This window comes from Eutrema salsugineum, unplaced genomic scaffold (assembly GCF_000478725.1).
Source record: "Eutrema salsugineum unplaced genomic scaffold, Eutsalg1_0 scaffold_1, whole genome shotgun sequence".
Lineage (NCBI taxonomy): Eukaryota > Viridiplantae > Streptophyta > Magnoliopsida > Brassicales > Brassicaceae > Eutrema > Eutrema salsugineum.
The window spans coordinates 1,894,541-1,910,528 of record NW_006256909.1 but is presented as its reverse complement, the minus strand read 5'-3'; the positions used below and the strand labels follow the sequence as shown (position 1 = coordinate 1,910,528).

The 15,988-nt window shown below is 38.2% G+C and overlaps 5 protein-coding genes across 6 annotated transcripts; 2 read left to right on the top strand and 3 right to left on the bottom strand.

Annotated features, from left to right (window-relative positions):
- Nucleotides 1–206: 206 nt before the first annotated feature.
- LOC18028281 (probable serine/threonine-protein kinase sky1) lies at nucleotides 207–2,503 on the top strand. The gene is made up of 4 exons (XM_006412033.2): nucleotides 207–558; nucleotides 1,013–1,813; nucleotides 1,903–1,950; nucleotides 2,020–2,503. Exons 1-4 carry the CDS (start codon nucleotides 376–378, stop codon nucleotides 2,308–2,310), a joined length of 1,323 nt encoding a protein of 440 aa, XP_006412096.1. The 5' UTR covers nucleotides 207–375; the 3' UTR covers nucleotides 2,311–2,503.
- A 2,082-nt stretch (nucleotides 2,504–4,585) lies between these two features.
- Nucleotides 4,586–6,411, bottom strand: LOC18028280. Its single transcript, XM_006412032.2, has 2 exons — nucleotides 6,227–6,411; nucleotides 4,586–5,787 (listed from the first exon to the last, which is right to left on the bottom strand). Exon 2 carries the CDS (start codon nucleotides 5,785–5,787, stop codon nucleotides 4,783–4,785), a length of 1,005 nt encoding a protein of 334 aa, XP_006412095.1. The 5' UTR covers nucleotides 6,227–6,411; the 3' UTR covers nucleotides 4,586–4,782.
- LOC112081858 lies at nucleotides 6,044–7,593 on the bottom strand. Its single transcript, XM_024148631.1, is given in 2 exon segments — nucleotides 6,044–6,097; nucleotides 7,431–7,593. Coding segments are annotated over 2 exon segments (207 nt in total). The 5' UTR covers nucleotides 7,584–7,593.
- LOC18028279 (DNA mismatch repair protein MLH3) lies at nucleotides 7,503–13,891 on the top strand. Of its 2 annotated transcripts, XM_024149487.1 has the most exons (24): nucleotides 7,503–7,821; nucleotides 7,904–7,955; nucleotides 8,042–8,089; nucleotides 8,228–8,382; nucleotides 8,472–8,529; nucleotides 8,710–8,767; nucleotides 8,888–8,980; nucleotides 9,047–9,206; nucleotides 9,304–9,319; nucleotides 9,425–9,645; nucleotides 9,726–9,795; nucleotides 9,877–9,957; nucleotides 10,078–11,412; nucleotides 11,511–11,705; nucleotides 11,913–11,986; nucleotides 12,085–12,285; nucleotides 12,424–12,468; nucleotides 12,576–12,629; nucleotides 12,734–12,840; nucleotides 12,950–12,998; nucleotides 13,099–13,158; nucleotides 13,239–13,311; nucleotides 13,422–13,507; nucleotides 13,581–13,891. In XM_024149487.1, the coding sequence occupies exons 1-24, from the start codon at nucleotides 7,696–7,698 to the stop codon at nucleotides 13,737–13,739; spliced, it is 3,576 nt and encodes a 1,191-aa protein (XP_024005255.1). In that variant the 5' UTR covers nucleotides 7,503–7,695; the 3' UTR covers nucleotides 13,740–13,891. The 2 variants fall into 2 exon arrangements, 1 of the variants encoding a protein (XP_024005255.1); XR_002896831.1 differs by lacking the exons at nucleotides 13,422–13,507; nucleotides 13,581–13,891 and having other exon boundaries at nucleotides 7,524–7,821; nucleotides 12,734–12,883; nucleotides 13,239–13,253.
- A 7-nt stretch (nucleotides 13,892–13,898) lies between these two features.
- LOC18028278 lies at nucleotides 13,899–15,902 on the bottom strand. The gene is made up of 5 exons (XM_006412030.2): nucleotides 15,322–15,902; nucleotides 14,888–14,972; nucleotides 14,733–14,787; nucleotides 14,390–14,528; nucleotides 13,899–14,258 (listed from the first exon to the last, which is right to left on the bottom strand). The coding sequence occupies exons 1-5, from the start codon at nucleotides 15,511–15,513 to the stop codon at nucleotides 14,130–14,132; spliced, it is 600 nt and encodes a 199-aa protein (XP_006412093.1). The 5' UTR covers nucleotides 15,514–15,902; the 3' UTR covers nucleotides 13,899–14,129.
- Between the last annotated feature and the right edge of the window lie 86 nt (nucleotides 15,903–15,988).

The window sequence follows — 15,988 nt, the reverse complement described above, 5'->3', positions numbered from 1 at the left end:
TTGGAATGTTGTGGTCAAGGAAGACAGTGACTTTGGCCAATGAGAAATAGAAAAAGACCGGAGGAGCAATAACTCAACAACTCTTCTCCCTCCCCTGAGAAAAAGGGCAAAATAGAGAATTAGACAAAAGTTTAAATCGGGGAAATATGAAGCAACCCACATTGATTATTATAAAAACACAGAAAAGAGCAAAAAGTGGAGAGGGTCTTACGTTTCAGGGCCACACGCAATCTGAGTGCCATTTCCTCTCTTTGTCTCTCTCTCTCTCTGTGTTCTCTAAGAAAGGGAAGCTCTTTGGGTCATTTTGCAAAGATCCAATTTTTACGATCAAAACCGACGCGATTGAATTTTCGACGCACAGCTCTGCAGAGAGATATGTCGTGTTCATCTTCCTCCGGATCGGAAGGAGAAGAAGAGGGTTTCGATGCTTACCGTAAAGGTGGATATCACGCCGTCAGGATCGGCGATCCTTTTTCCGGTGGTCGTTACATCGCCCAGAGAAAGCTTGGTTGGGGTCAATTCTCCACCGTTTGGCTTGCCTACGATACTCGCACCTCTGTACGCATCTCTCTTGCTTCGATTTATGTTGCTTTTATCGTAAATGCTCGATTTTGATTCCCACAAATCGTCAACACCAAGCCTGTATTCATTGGTTTTCTGGAGATCTCTTGTCATCTGGGCTCTGATCTCTTTTTTTTCTCATCTGAGAGTTTATCTGTGTCAAAATTCGAGATCGACCCTCATTCCAAAGACATTGTTGAAATCAAAAGACTCTTCCTTTATGCAACACACATCTGTTAAGTCCTCCAGATTTTGCTTCGTGTGATGATGATTCAAATTTTGAAATTGTCAATCAGAACTCTAGATTTGGCCCTCTTGGTAACCCGTTAAGCTGATTTGTTTGCGTAGTAAATGGTTCTATAATTCTTTATTCATTGGAAGATCATTTGTGCTGGAAAAGTCTATCCTAAGAATGTTTTGCTTTGTACATGTTGATGTCTCTATATTGCAGAACTATGTTGCTCTGAAGATTCAGAAGAGCGCACAACAATTTGCTCAAGCTGCACTTCACGAAATCGAGTTCCTTTCAGTTGCTGCTGATGGAGATGTCGAAAATACCAAATGCGTTGTTCGTCTTATCGATCACTTCAAGCATACTGGTCCGAACGGGCAGCATTTATGCATGGTACTCGAGTTTCTTGGAGATAGCTTGCTCCGTTTAATCAGATACAACCATTACAAAGGTCTGAAACTGGATAAAGTCCGGGAGATTTGCAGATGTATACTGACTGGTTTAGATTATTTGCACCGTGAGCTCGGTATGATTCACTCTGACTTGAAACCTGAGAACATTCTTCTTTGCTCCACCATTGACCCTGCCAAAGATCCCGTTAGATCCGGACTAACACCGTTATTAGAAAAGCCCGAGGGAAACGCAAACGGTGGAGGATCCACCATGAATCTGATTGAGAAGAAGTTAAAGAGGAGAGCGAAAAGAGCGGTTGCTAAAATATCAGAAAGAAGAGTGTCGATGGTGGGTACTACAGGTGAAGAAGCATCATCGAAGACGGAAAGAAGTCTTGATGGGATTGATATGAGATGCAAAGTGGTTGACTTTGGTAACGCTTGTTGGGCTGATAAACAGTTTGCGGAAGAGATACAAACGAGACAGTATCGAGCTCCTGAAGTAATACTAAAGTCAGGATACTCTTTCTCTGTTGATATGTGGTCTTTTGGTTGTACTGCTTTCGAGCTTGTCACAGGAGATATGCTGTTTGCTCCCAAAGAGGGAAATGGTTATGGAGAAGACGAGGTAAGATCCAAACCTAACCCCCTCAAGAATTTGCTTCTTCTTCTCCTTCTTCTTTCAGATTTTTGTTTTTGACCTGGTTTTGGATTTAGGACCACCTTGCGCTTATGATGGAACTCCTAGGAAAAATGCCTCGAAAGGTATGTTTTTTATTTGGCTTGATGTTTTCTAGCAATTGCTCGGTTTTTTGACGTGCTTGAATTAAGCAGATTGCGATTGGAGGAGCGAGATCGAAAGACTATTTTGACAGGCACGGGGATTTAAAAAGAATCCGGAGGTTGAAATATTGGCCACTTGATCGCTTACTGATTGATAAATACAAGCTTCCGGATGCAGAAGCAAAGGAGTTTGCCGAGTTTCTGAGCCCGATCCTGGAGTTTGCGCCTGAGAAACGACCAACTGCTCAACAGTGCTTGGCACATCCATGGATGAATGTAAGTACACACAACAATGCAGATAATGTAGAATCCCAAATGAGAAACTTGCAGATCAAAGGGTGAAAGAAACTCAATTTCCATTTCTTATTTTTTGTTCCAATACCTTTGCTCGTGTTTTCTTTTTGAACAGCTTTGATATTTTCTTAAGCTTTTTCTATATTGTTTAATTGGTCTTTGTTTTTTTTGGGGGAGCTATGATTATTTGGTTAAACATCGATTTCATTTGTTGGTTATAAAGAATTGCGCTGTAGTGAATGACGACTAACAAAGATGTTTCATCTTTTTGTGCAAGACTTAAAATATATATTGAAACATATTATTTAGAGTCAATTAATTGAATATACATAAAGACAGCTGAATTTGGAGATCTAACGTTGATGTGACATAACTGATAATTTACTATTTGTATGGTTATTACAAATGACCAATATATCCTTCTTTATATCTGTCATTTCTTGAGAATAGAAGACTCCACTTATGCAAGTTGCATCGAACATCTGATATATATATTATTCTCTCTTTTCTAATCTCTGTTCGAGTTGTGCAACAATTGATACTACTGAGAAATTATTTGTTATCAACTATTAAACATGTTAGCACTCTCTATGTTAAATTTAAAAAAACTGCATCAGATTCAAATAAGTTAGTGATTAACAATTATTGTATTATATATGAACAAGTAGGTTAACGTCTAACATTATTATTTTCACGATAAAGAATATGTTAGTTTGATAACAATAATGAGTCGTATGGATTGTTAAAGGTGTTATTGATTTGTTTAGCGTGTTACATATAAGTTTACCTATAATTGTTTTGTTGTACCTGGTAAAATCAATCAATACTGAATTATATAGATTGTTGGAAGGTGGTACATTTTGCTTAGAGCGATATAGATAAATATAACACATTATTTGAATATGTTAGCGGTTTAACAATGAATTGAAAGACTAATTCAGTTTCACAGAAACAAAAAAACTTATTTCCTTAACCAGATTTTCAAAGAGAAATGCTTGTCTTCGGATGAGGGAAAGATGGGAGAAAGAGAGAGACAAGGGAGAGAAAGATATAAAAATAAAAAAATGAGATCTATGCATGTGTTAGTGTATCTAGGTATAGTTATGAGATGAACCAGACAATAGACTTTGCATTTTTGCATACAAGATAAGATAACAATATAGTTGTATCTCTAACAATTTTACTACTCAGTCAAATAAACCATTAACATGTTAATATAAAGTATTATAAGTGATTCTAATTGTTACTTCTCTAATAATATTATTGATCAGTCAACTAAATCTGAACCGTGGTAATAAACCACTGCAGCTGCTACAGTAACTCGAGCTTTGCAGCTACGTCGTCTCTCAACCAACATTGACTGTCACCTGGAGGAGAGATTCATCGGAATCTGCCTCTCTTGTCTCTGTGGATGTCGTTTCTCCATGTCGTCTTGTTCTTCGTCGTGGAAATCTCTGACCATTCTCAATGCAGTTTCCAAAGCTTTTTTCAAGCTTTTCGAAAAATTAATTTTATTCTGGAACTGTGTTAATAAATTGGGTTGAAGATTAATTGACTGTTTCTTTTAATAAATTAGATCTCTTTAGAAAACAATAAGAGATTGAATTTGATTGAGAAGAAAAAATTCTGAGAGAAATAAGCAAAAGAAACGATAGAAGGATGAAGAGAGATAAGCGAGAGAGAAAGAGAACAATGATATGGAAGGAGAGAAAGGAAAGAGAAGGAGAAAAAGGGCATAATGAGATTTTAAAAAAATAAACAGTAACCAAATTTTCTCTTTGTTAGTTTTGCAAATACGAGATTAATTTGCGTTAAAGGATGCAAATATTCTATTATTTAATCCGGTTTATTCTGGAGCCCGTAATATTCGAGTAATTTTGGTATTTTTATTATTTAATATCAATTAGTTCGGGTTTTGTTCAGGTTTGGTGGTAGTTTTTCAAATCTATTAAAATATGTAGTCAATATAAACATAACAAATATAAAATACTAAACATATTTTTTTAAACTGATATTTAAAGTATAATAAAAAAAAAACGAGTTATTAGTGAATTCAAAAGCGACATGGCCAGATGATTTTAACTTTCAGACCACATGTGAAGTGCGGTCAGCATGACTGAGCTTTCGGTGATTTGCATATATTTCTCATTCTGTGTCACACGTTCCATATCAGCACGTGGATCTACACGAGACACCCTGTATCGATTCGTTGAATTCCATAACCCCTTCTTTTAGGTCAGAACTTTGTAAATTAACTCAAGTGTTTCTCAAGCACAATAAAAAAAATGAAGAAATCAAAAGAAACCTAAAATTCAACCAAAAAAATAGACCAATCTATTACATTACTTCCTCGTTTATGAATCCAAACCTAATTCTACAACACTGTAAGTGCAATAAACTCTTTATATAATTGTATAATGTATAACATAAATTCAAACACATCCAAAAAAGGAAACACCAATGTGATTCTTCTACTGAAAATGGCAATGCTGACCAAATCTTGAATAAAAAAAGGAGTCACTACGACCGTACGGCTTTGTTCTGCTTCCCACATTCCGGAGCCTTTAGGTCCTGGCATTTCCATGACGCTGTTCCCGGTATGACCGAGATCACACCGTCTTCCCGCGGCTGAGCAATCCGCAATGGAGACGCCGAGGAAGTTCCGTTTTCTTGGTCCCTAGAGTTACAAATGCTCAAAGGAAGCTTCTTAAGTTTCACTCTTCCTCTTCTTTTACCCAATGACTTACTTTCTTCCTTCCCTGGTGTCGGTATCCCATCCGATTCGAACGTTCTTGTCGCTTTCCTGTTTGATTCTAATCCCTCATACGAGCTGTCTGAATCCACAACACCAGAAATGTCATTCACAGAACCGGTAACTCCAGTTACGGTCTTGTTCTTCCTCTGCTTCTTGTTTATATGACCACCAATGTCCGAGCTAGCTCCGAAGACTTTAAGATACCTATCGTCTATAGCTCGATGCAGCCTACGCGCCAAATCCTCTTCCTCGTCTCTTAACTGTCCCTTTGAGTACAAGAGCTCAACGGGGACTTGTTTCTTCTGCTTGTTCTTCTTAGGAGATCTCTCCTTGCGATCACCAACAGCATCCATTGCTTCTTTAGGGAAAGAATCAAGGAGCTCCAATGCCCTCTTGGCCGCAGCGATCGCCTTTGCGGAAATCAAGGCCTTCTCGTTCGCCATTGCCCTCGCCGCCTTTGCAGCTTTAACCGCTAAAGCAGCGGCGGATCTCGTTGTCTCAACGAGCTCTTCAGGTGACAGATTCTGGCCATTGTCGAAACGGGAAGCTAATAATAAGTAGTCGAGATGGGTCTGGACTTCGGTTGAAGCAGAGGAGGAGGATCCGTTTGAGTTTGAAGTTGAAGAAGAAGAAGAAGCGAAAGCTGAAGGAGAAGAAGAAGATCCGTTGCCGTTGGAGTTTAGTTTCTTGAATCCAGCAAGTAATCGCTTTCGAGGAGGGAGATGCGAATCGCAATCGAGCTGATTCATATCACACGGATTCGTCTCCATCTAAAAAGAACAAATCGGAGAAACATGAACACGAATTAGTGTCTTAATTTCGAGGATTAAATGGATCGGAACTCGATGGAAAACCGTAATGAGCAAATCAGAGTGTAATTACATTTGAATCATTCGCTGATTCATATTTTAAAATCAAAATTTTTCAAAGATCGATACTTGTTGCAATCGTAAAGACAGAACAGAAAATCGATCCTCAAAAACCCCATTTTTTAAAATATGTATCCGTAAACTCAATTTCAAAATCTCATGAATTCTCATAATCAACAACAGAATTAGCAGCAAGAATCGACATGAATAGCTGAATTACTCGATCATCAGGTTATCGATATAAGGGAATTAGGCAGCATTGAAAGAACAAGAATCATAAATCAGATAAGATACAAAAACAAAAAACAGAGTGCCAAATGAAGAAGCAATTCGATTGTACCTCTGCGTTTCTTTCCAGAAATTTTTACAAGGTGGATTGCCACAGCTTTTAAGTTATCTTATCGTCTCTGTTTCTCTCGAGAAAAGAAACAGAGAGGGAAAAACAGAGGAGGAGATATGAGAGAGAGAGAGAGAGTATAGGAGAAGGAAAATTAGGGTTTGCAGAGGGGAAAGAAGGAGAGATATGGTAATGGAGAAGAGAAGAAGAGTTTGTTCCAGTTTCAATTTTATATGCAAACCCTACAAATCACTCTCCTTCGTCTCTTTTTTTTTAATTACATTTATTATCACTTTTTTAATTTTCGTAACTTAATAAATTTGCATTTTTACAGTTATCGATCTCTTCTATGGCGTTGACAAGAACCGCAGAAAATTCACCATACATTCCTCCGTCTAACCATAATAACGACTGTCATGTCTTTTTTTTTGTTTTTTTTTTTCTCACGGTGTTACCTTTTTTTTTGCGGTCGGGGTTTATTTTTATTTCCCTACATCTTTATTTGAAAATATCAATCACATAACTATTAATTTTTTGAAAGATAATGTGAACACATTTGGCTTTGACAGATACAATTACACTATTTGCCGACAGACAAATATTACATAATTTTTAATTGAACCCGCATAATATTCGAACATTTTGGAAAATGATAGTCTGTCACCTAGTTTCAGCTAGTATTTTTAAACAACACACAAGATTTAAATTAGACCCCAAAAAAAAAAGAGATACGAAGATCAACGATTGGGAACCATGCTAATAGACAAACATGATATGATTGGATCTTGATCTATACGAAAGGAGTTCTAATTACTTGAATCGAGTTTCAAAAATTTAATCGTTACATACAGTTTTTCTCTGAAAATAGTCTCGCCTCGCTTCGATATTTTTCTTAAAAAAGTTGCACAATAAAATTTCAATTTGTGACACAAGTTTTTTCTCACCCAAAAAAAGAAGAAAGAACATGTACTAGCTACCATATTATTGACGTGAATTAGAATTTATGGTGAATGAATATTAAAGCAACGTGGTCTACCAATATTAATTACTAGTTTGAAAAACAAGACCACACTACTAAACTAATCTGATAAATTCATGATCATTATTATTCCCTACTAATGACAATTAATTTGTTTGGCCGAGATAGTCAACTTCACCATCTACTTGTCGTGCCATTTCATTTTCAAAAAGAAAACAAAACTATTACTGTATGATTATATATCCGCGAAACGTCGTCGTTTAGAAAAAACCCTAACCCCCAAATTCTGATTTTCCCTCCAGTTCCACAGTTGCTGAGCTATTCCTGTTATGAGTGCGTGAGAGAATGGTGCGAGAGGCGATGCCTTCTTCTCCATCTCATGTCTAATGGCGATTAACAATCTCGTAGTCTCCCAGAATTGATACTCGCCGAATTGCTCTTGATTTTGGGTTTAGGGTTTTGTTTCTCGGAGTCTCAGTCGGGTAATTCGGAGATGAAGACGATCAAGCCCTTGCCGGAAGGTGTTCGTCACTCTATGCGCTCCGGAATCATCATGTTCGACATGGCGAGGGTCGTGGAGGAACTCGTCTTCAACAGTCTCGATGCTGGTGCGACCAAGGTCAACAAAATCAAACCCCCCTCCGTCGATTTCTTCTCTGGAACATGTTTTGAGCTCGGCCGATTGATATCTCTACTTTCAGGTTTCTATCTTCGTGGGTGTTGGTACATGCTCTGTGAAAGTTGTGGATGATGGTGAGCATTGCTGCACGATGATTATTTTTACCTTTGTGCAAATGATTGAATGCTAATTTGGAAATGTTTTCTGATTTGGTTTCCAGGATCGGGCGTTTCCAGAGATGATTTGGTTTTGTTGGGAGAAAGATATGGTAAGTTCTGGCTTGTATTTCTTATCTCAAAACTGACCTTTAATAAAGGACGAGTCTTTAGTTATGTCTTATGCTTTGGTAAAAGCTATTTGTTAGTTTTCGATTGAGAAACTTATCATGAACATTGTGCGAAAACAGCTACGTCAAAGTTTCACGACTTCAACAATGCGGAGGCAGCCAGTGAAAGTTTTGGCTTCCGAGGAGAGGCCTTAGCTTCGATATCAGATATCTCGTTACTGGAAATCACGACAAAAGCTATTGGGAAGCCTAATGGTTATCGAAAAGTTATGAAGGTATGGGATGAATTTTGACGCAACTCAACACTCCTACGTAACCTGTGTGACGTTGGCTGTGGTTTAAAATTTCCCACAATGCTTTCCAGGGATCCAAGTGTCTACATCTGGGAATTGATGATGACAGAAAACACTCTGGCACAACTGGTACTGTGTCTTTTGTCACCATTGCTTTTTCTATCACGCTTATAAAATGGTGAAAGTGAAGCCATAAGTATAATTTACAAAAACTATTTGTCCTTTACGAACGAGAAATGCGTCTGATCAATTTTTGGTTTACATTGACAAGGAGATGTTTAACTTTTGGTTTTGACCTGGTTGATGCAGTAACTGTCCGAGATCTATTTTACAATCAACCAGTGAGACAAAAATATATGCAAGCCAGGTTCATTTCTTAGACACGTAGACAGCCGCATTCATATCCGCCTTGTCTGAAGTTTCTTGAAATGCAACTATGTTTTTTTCTCTTTGTCTAAAATCATTTATTTTTTCTTTGCAATGGAAGCCCCAAGAAAGTGTTGGACTCGATAACAAAGTGTGTGTTCCGGATTGCCCTTGTGCACTCTGATGTTTCCTTCAGTGTTCTTGATATTGAAAGGTGGGTTCCTATTTTCATTTTAAGATCCTTATGAATTGTGTCGTTCTGATAGTTTCCTTGTTACAGTGATGAAGAGCTTTTGCAAACCAATCCTTCTTCATCAGCATTTTCACTACTGATAAGAGATGCAGGGACCGAGGCTTTGAATTCTCTTTGTAAAGTAAACGTTACAGATGGCATGCTGAATGTCTCTGGGTATATATCTGGTCCTGGAGATAGTTTCAAGGTAGGTTACTTGCTCCACTTATTAGCTCAAAATTATCACCCTTGTTCGTTAACGTTGAGCCTGACCTCTGTGTATTATTGCGGTATTCTCCTTGCAGGCGTTGCAGTATATATGTATCCACATTTCTGCATCTTTTTTATATGTGAATACACCAACTATCTTCTGCGATTCAAGTTAGGAAGTTTATGTATATGGTTGTATGGCCTTCACGGTGACAGATATCAATTTAAGATTCGTAAGCAAAGGTCCCATACATAAGCTGTTGAACAACTTGGCTGCTGGTTTCGAGTGTACGGATGACTGGAAGCCTACAGATGGGCTACAAACAGGAAGACGTAATAGACTTCAATCCAGTCCTGGTTACATATTGTGCATAACATGTCCCCGTCATCTTTATGAATTCTCGTTTGAACCATCAAAGACGAACGTCGAATTCAAGGTATTAGATATCTCTTGTGGTCTAACTTAAGTTTATATTTTTGATAGTTTAATGATTGCTGATATCTCTATCTGTGGCAGAATTGGGAACATATACTTGCCTTAATAGGAAGAATCATTCTAGCCAACTGGAAGAAGGATGCAAGTCTTGGTATGCCACGCCTTTGTCAAGCTCTGATATTATCCCTAATATTTATGAGTTTTTCAATAATTTTTTACGCTCTTTTCTTAGAACTCTTTGATGAGGGAGTTGATCTACTGGCAAAAGGTGATAGACAAGACCTGAGTGATGACATGAGTAGACTTCAAAAAGGTGCACAAATTTTCATAATGTTACCATTATATAATTATTTAGTGGAATGGGCCGGCATCTATTTTTCCTCGCTTTATATTTCCAGGCAGCCTTTACCAATGCTGCATCTTATGGATGCAGAGTGGCCAGAAGGTATGGAACCTACAAAAAAGAAGCTCAAGAGATGTAATGATCAGGCACCTTGTAGTTTTCTCTTGTCCCCGTCTGCTGACTTTCAAAGAGATGATGATAGTATGCCTCAAATAAAGGACAAGTGGTCTCCAAAATATGAATTTGAAACGAAAATTCAGAATTTCAAAGAGGAAGACACTGCAGCTGAATTTGACCGTCAGACTGATTATCTTCTACAGTCATGTGACATAGAAATGCAAAAGAATGAAGACTTTCCACTAGCTACTGACCTTCAAGAAAGAAGATTGGTTTCTTGCGCTAAGTGCAGCAAACAGTTTCTAACAAGATGCCAGACTAGCACACCTCTCAATATTAACCATGATGTCCTGAAAGATTCAGACGTATTAAGTTTTCAGTTTGGAGGATTTAAAGATGAGTCGGATGTCAGCAATTGCATTGAAAAGCATCTCTTGCGTGGTTGCTCCTCAAGAGGAAGCCTCATTCTTCATGAGCCTAAACTATCTCATGTTGAAGGCACTGAATCAGTCATGCCTCAGATACTTAATGACAAACGAAGTAATTCACTGATTCATGCCCTAGAGACCAGAGAAGGTGGTTCTCACTGTGATGTTTTTTCTGATACTCTTGAACTTCATGGAATGACGAGGACTCCTACTTGTTCCCTTGGGAGTTCATGGCAGGATACTGATTGGTTTACTCCACAACCTTTTTCAGATTGTAGAAGTGTTGGGGTTAGAGAATATTTTAACATCAACCCCTTAGATACTGCGGAATTTTGTTCTTCTAAAGACATAATTGTCAAGAAAAAGTACGCTTCCTCTGTCAATATGGGGAGCTCTGGTGCTGGTAGTTTCCGTTTGAGTTCTGAGTGGTCTCCAATGTTCTCCATACCTCCTTCTGCGACCAGGTGGGAGTCTGATTTTCAGAAAGGTTGTCAAATTCTTGAAGGGAGTTTGAAGCTGGGAAGGATGCCTGACCCTGAAGATTTTTTCAGTGCCGCTAATAGCATCAAATTTGATCATGAGGTCATACCTCAAATCGATTGCCGGGAAACTGGCAGAGATTCTTTCTCAGATATTCAGAACTGCACTCAGTCAGATGAAAAAAAATTCCAGTCATTGTGGGGGCATGCGGATAATGTTGATATTGAACAATATAGTATCAGGAAAGACAAATTCAGATTTAGGGATGGCATACAGAATAATGTTGGTAAACGAAGGTCACAAAGAAGCCGCTCTGCTCCTCCATTTTATCGAGAGAAAAACAGATTTATCAGTTTAAGTTGTAGATCAGACACAAAATTAGAGAACTCTATTCCATCAGGTTCATACTATTGGTCTTTTGTCAGATGTGGTTATTTTGTTGCTAATTAGTTTTGGGAATGTGGTAGAAAAGAAATTAACGAGTATAACCTTCTGCAGAACCTGATGATTTGGAGTGCTTGACACAACCTTGTAATGCATCTCATATGCATCTTAAGTGCAGCATCCTTGATGAAGTGTCAAATGACCACATACAAGAAACAGAAAAAAGATTGAGTTCGGCCTCAGACTTGAAAGTATCTGCTGGTTGCAGGATTGTGCAGTCGGAGACCCGAGTTGAGGATGAAGACGAAGGTAATTATTAATCTTTACTAGATAAATCATCTCCAAAACACTGCTACAAAAGAGTACACACTATATTATGTCGTATCTCCCATGTCGGTGTAGGTGTCAATCAAACGTGCTCTTAACAAGTTTGGTATATGGGAGTCTTCACGATGTTTCTTTTTTTCTCCCATCTTCTATCTAGAGTAATTAACGATATTACTACTTATCTCGCAGACTTCAGCTCAGAGGAAAATCCGGAAACAATTAAATCCACAACGAAATGGCGCCATAACTATTCAGTCTCTCAAGTTAAGCAGATTGAAAGCGTTTTTTTGCCTAATAGACTGACTCTCCTTTTCCATGGAAGATAACTGAGTATCTATAGTATTTTCCATTGTTGTGCCAGGTTGCCAAAGAATCACACGAGCTTCATGATCAAGATAGTGTACTTGATATATGTTCAGGTTTTTTGCACCTCCGATCCGATGAATCATTGGTTCCTGAATCTATAAACAGACACTCCCTTGAAGATGCCAAAGTTCTACAACAGGTTGATAAAAAATATATCCCAATTGTTGCTTGTGGAACAGTTGCCATCGTTGATCAGGTTCATCCTATATCATCTCTTTCATCATATCTATCTCAAATTCTAGATATCTTCAAACTAGGACAACCTAATCTGTAAATCTGTTGCTCTTAATAAACGTATTGCGACAAGTTGATCTGAGGGTGTCATTTTTCACAGCATGCTGCCGATGAAAGAATTCGTTTAGAAGAGCTGCGTAAAAAGGTAAGAGCCTCTTGGAACCTCAATTTCATATAACTACTCTTTTTTAATGTTTCACAGTTTGGATAACATTGTGCTTCTATCAACTGACAAAACAATGAAATTACTAGGTCCTGGCTGGGGAAGCAAGGACAGTCACCTATTTGAGTGCAGACAAGGAGTTGGTATGTTTAAACCTGATATTAGATAACATCATCATCTGCTGGACTTGATCAGAGTAGTCTTTTCTGTCTTGATGGATCATTAATTATTGATTTTGACATAAAAGGTACTGCCAGAGATGGGTTATCAGTTACTCCAGAGTTATTCAGAGGAGATAAGAGACTGGGGTTGGATCTGCAACATTGATGTAGAAGGATCAACGTCCTTTAAGAAGTAAATTTTCTCTTGCGGTCCCATCTATGAGGCAGCAGATGCAGTTATGTGTTTTAGATTGCCCACCATGATTCTCTGAATGGGTGATTAATGTTTTCCTTTTCTGCAGGAACATGAGCATCATCCAACGGAAACCAACTCCAATCACACTTAATGCGGTTAGGCGCCTAGACTAGCTCTTTATTTCCCTTTGATTCTATATTATGTGGGATTCTATATGGGTCACTTGAATGATCTCTCTGTTTACACCACTTGTAGGTCCCATGCATTCTGGGTGTAAATCTATCAGAGGTTGATCTATTGGAGTTTCTTCAGCAGGTACGCTCAGAATCGTGTATAAGCACATGGCTTGCCTTTTCTTTTCCTTTAAGATTCTGACTCAACTTATGCCAAACCAGCTTGCTGATACTGACGGATCATCAACAATTCCTCCATCTGTTCTTCGAGTCCTAAATTCCAAGGCATGTAGAGGTATATTCCTGATCTCTCCAGAACTGTTTTGTATGTTTAAAGATAAGTTAGTGACTACCATTCAGCACTTGGCTTCACTGCTAATTCTGTCTTTTTATACAACTGCTAAGGTGCAATTATGTTCGGAGATTCTCTGTTACCCTCAGAGTGCTCTTTAATCATCGAAGGACTGAAGCAGACCTCACTTTGTTTCCAGGTTAGTAAGAAACATCAAATCTTACCAAAAGGATTCATCTTTTATGAAATTAACCCGTTTCTTGTGTGTATAGTGTGCTCATGGGCGACCAACAACAGTTCCTCTAGTCAATTTGAAGGCATTGCACAAACAGATAGCGAAGCTCGATTCCAGACAACCGTGGCACGGGTTCGAACGCAGTGAAATCACACTTGATCGTGCCAAGTCACGCTTAGATGAAGCTAAAAGCTAAAAAAGTTGCACCTCTATCAAGCCATTGATCCCATAGATAGTAGTTACATTGTAAATCTTAGTCACACTGTAAATCTTTTCCTTGGATATATAGTAGTTAGGTTGATATCACACTGAGTTTCCATGCTGCTATATAACTCATTGTAATCTTTGCATTCGATTAATAAAAGAAAAAAAAAAACAGTTCGAGAAATGATCCAAAGGTCATGAAAAGCTAGTGTGGAATTGAAAAAAAAAAGTTAGCCTGTCACGAGTTTTATAAAACTAAATATCCTATCACTACATAAATATATGTGCTATCATCTTTCACATAAAAATGTCAGCAAGTTCTGCGAGCTCACAATTTCTGTGCTCCCATGTCTGTCTGCTTGTACTGGCAGTAGATAATATTTCACGTAGATGCTTCACCAGATACAACATGTTCTTCTTCTTCAGTTATCATTTCACTTTCGTCTGTGCCAATAACAGCACACAATGCCTTCCAAATGGGAACCAACATCTTCAATGACGGACGCAATTCCTATTCACATTGAACTTACAATCAATGTCCAAAAGAAACAATATAATGTTTTTAGATTGAAAATTGCTATTATTCGTGATTGTATGCAAAACTGTATCTCACAATGTATAGAAAGAAACTAGTTGCATTACCTTGAACACCAACGTAAGCTGCTCTTCGCCACGCAGAAATAAAGAGAGACTCCAATAACATGTAACGGGGGTGACACATTCGACAAGCACAGGCTTCAAGATCTTGCCGATAGGGATAAACCTGGAGACAGTTTTTCCACTGCGAAGCAGCGAAGCAGAAACACGTACAAAAAATTAAGTACTTTGTATGATTGGTAAAAGCACAGATGATAATAGCTCATGAAAATTACAACTAATTCCACCACTAACACCTCTCTAATAGGCCACTAATATGCTGTAGTTCAAAGCATTAAGTCATCATGGATTGCAGACAATATATACTAACTAGAAGAATAAAGCGTACCTTAAATATTGAGTTTCAAGCTGGATCCCGAAGGTTGGCATGATTATAACAGATTCTGAACAACTCAAATAAAAAAGAAAAAAAAAAGAATCAGTTTAGAAGATGTGAAGACTATATCATTTGGTGAAACTTTAAACAGTGTAACAAGGTCTCACCTTTCTTGACAAACTTCCGACTTTGAACCATAACAAAGAACCCACTGAAAAGGCAGCTCCAAGAAAGAGTTCTAACTGGATTTTCCTGTTTCATGTGAATTATCCCTTTCAGATACCAGTGTGAAGAAGATATAGATGGAACATCAACAAAACAAACCTTGTAAAGTAACACAAATTAAGAAACGTGCTTTATACAAAACTAGTCAATGTTTGATTAACATCTTGCTCAAAAGAATGAAAATATCAAACTACAATCCATGTATCAATCACTTTGGAGCCATATCTCTAAACGCCATGTGATTGATCCCGTAAGCAAAGATACAAAACCGTTCTCATACTATGCACTAGCAGCATTTGTTGTGAACAATGACTCAGAATTACTCACAAGCAATTTCATATCTAGATAACAAAACATCACCTAAACGTATCATTACCTTTCCAAGAAAAAAGTAGATAGAAATCGCCAAAAGCACAAGGAAGAAAGCAAGCCCCCTACGACGGCCATAACCAGTTGTTCTGCTTCCGTTGATGATCACATGGTGAATGTCAATGGCTCCACTAGTTGGCTCACTTTCACTTTCGTGTATGTAAGTGTATCTCTTATTCGAAAGAGACAAGCTCACCATTCGAAGGCTAGTTTTAGTTGAAAACACACCGTCGTTTAACTCCAACCCACATAGGAGCCTGCCTAAGACCAGCTTCTCAATACCCAAGAAAAAGCTTCAGACTTTTAAGTCTCAGTGTAATCAGGCAGCAAACAAATTTCTTTGAGGCTTTCTGTCGAGCAACCAGCGTGCATTATATCCCCTTAGGAACCATTAGACTTATAAATCTCGCCAACTAATCCCCACAAAGAGAAAACATATAAAACAGGAAGAAGAAAGGATTCTCCTGGAGCCGACGATCAAGAGTCTCGATTCTCGATATTGGAGTGAAGCGGCAAAAAGGGGTCAAATCTGAGCCGGCTTCTCCTTACCGGTGAAGAGAAGAAGACGAAACTGCGGTGGAGAGTGGAGACCCCGAAATGGTCGAAATATACAGACTGTATGCCGTTTCAATGAAAATCTCCGATATAGAAACGATCTGCAGTTTCTCGTTTTA

Bases quoted from the DNA above. Each gene is read 5' to 3' on its own strand.
- LOC18028279 (XM_024149487.1), top strand. From the start codon at position 7,696: ATGAAGACGATCAAGCCCTTGCCGGAAGGTGTTCGTCACTCTATGCGC. The intron at 11,413-11,510 runs GTTCATACTATT...AACCTTCTGCAG, and splicing joins AGAGAACTCTATTCCATCAG to AACCTGATGATTTGGAGTGC. The intron at 13,508-13,580 runs GTTAGTAAGAAA...TTGTGTGTATAG, and splicing joins AGACCTCACTTTGTTTCCAG to TGTGCTCATGGGCGACCAAC.
- LOC18028280 (XM_006412032.2), bottom strand. From the start codon at position 5,787: ATGGAGACGAATCCGTGTGATATGAATCAGCTCGATTGCGATTCGCAT.
- LOC18028278 (XM_006412030.2), bottom strand. From the start codon at position 15,513: ATGGTGAGCTTGTCTCTTTCGAATAAGAGATACACTTACATACACGAA. The intron at 14,973-15,321 runs GTAATGATACGT...CACATGAAACAG, and splicing joins TCTACTTTTTTCTTGGAAAG to GAAAATCCAGTTAGAACTCT. The intron at 14,259-14,389 runs GTAATGCAACTA...CAATGTGAATAG, and splicing joins AGCTTACGTTGGTGTTCAAG to GAATTGCGTCCGTCATTGAA.
- LOC18028281 (XM_006412033.2), top strand. From the start codon at position 376: ATGTCGTGTTCATCTTCCTCCGGATCGGAAGGAGAAGAAGAGGGTTTC. The intron at 559-1,012 runs GTACGCATCTCT...TCTATATTGCAG, and splicing joins CCTACGATACTCGCACCTCT to AACTATGTTGCTCTGAAGAT. The intron at 1,814-1,902 runs GTAAGATCCAAA...TTTTGGATTTAG, and splicing joins ATGGTTATGGAGAAGACGAG to GACCACCTTGCGCTTATGAT.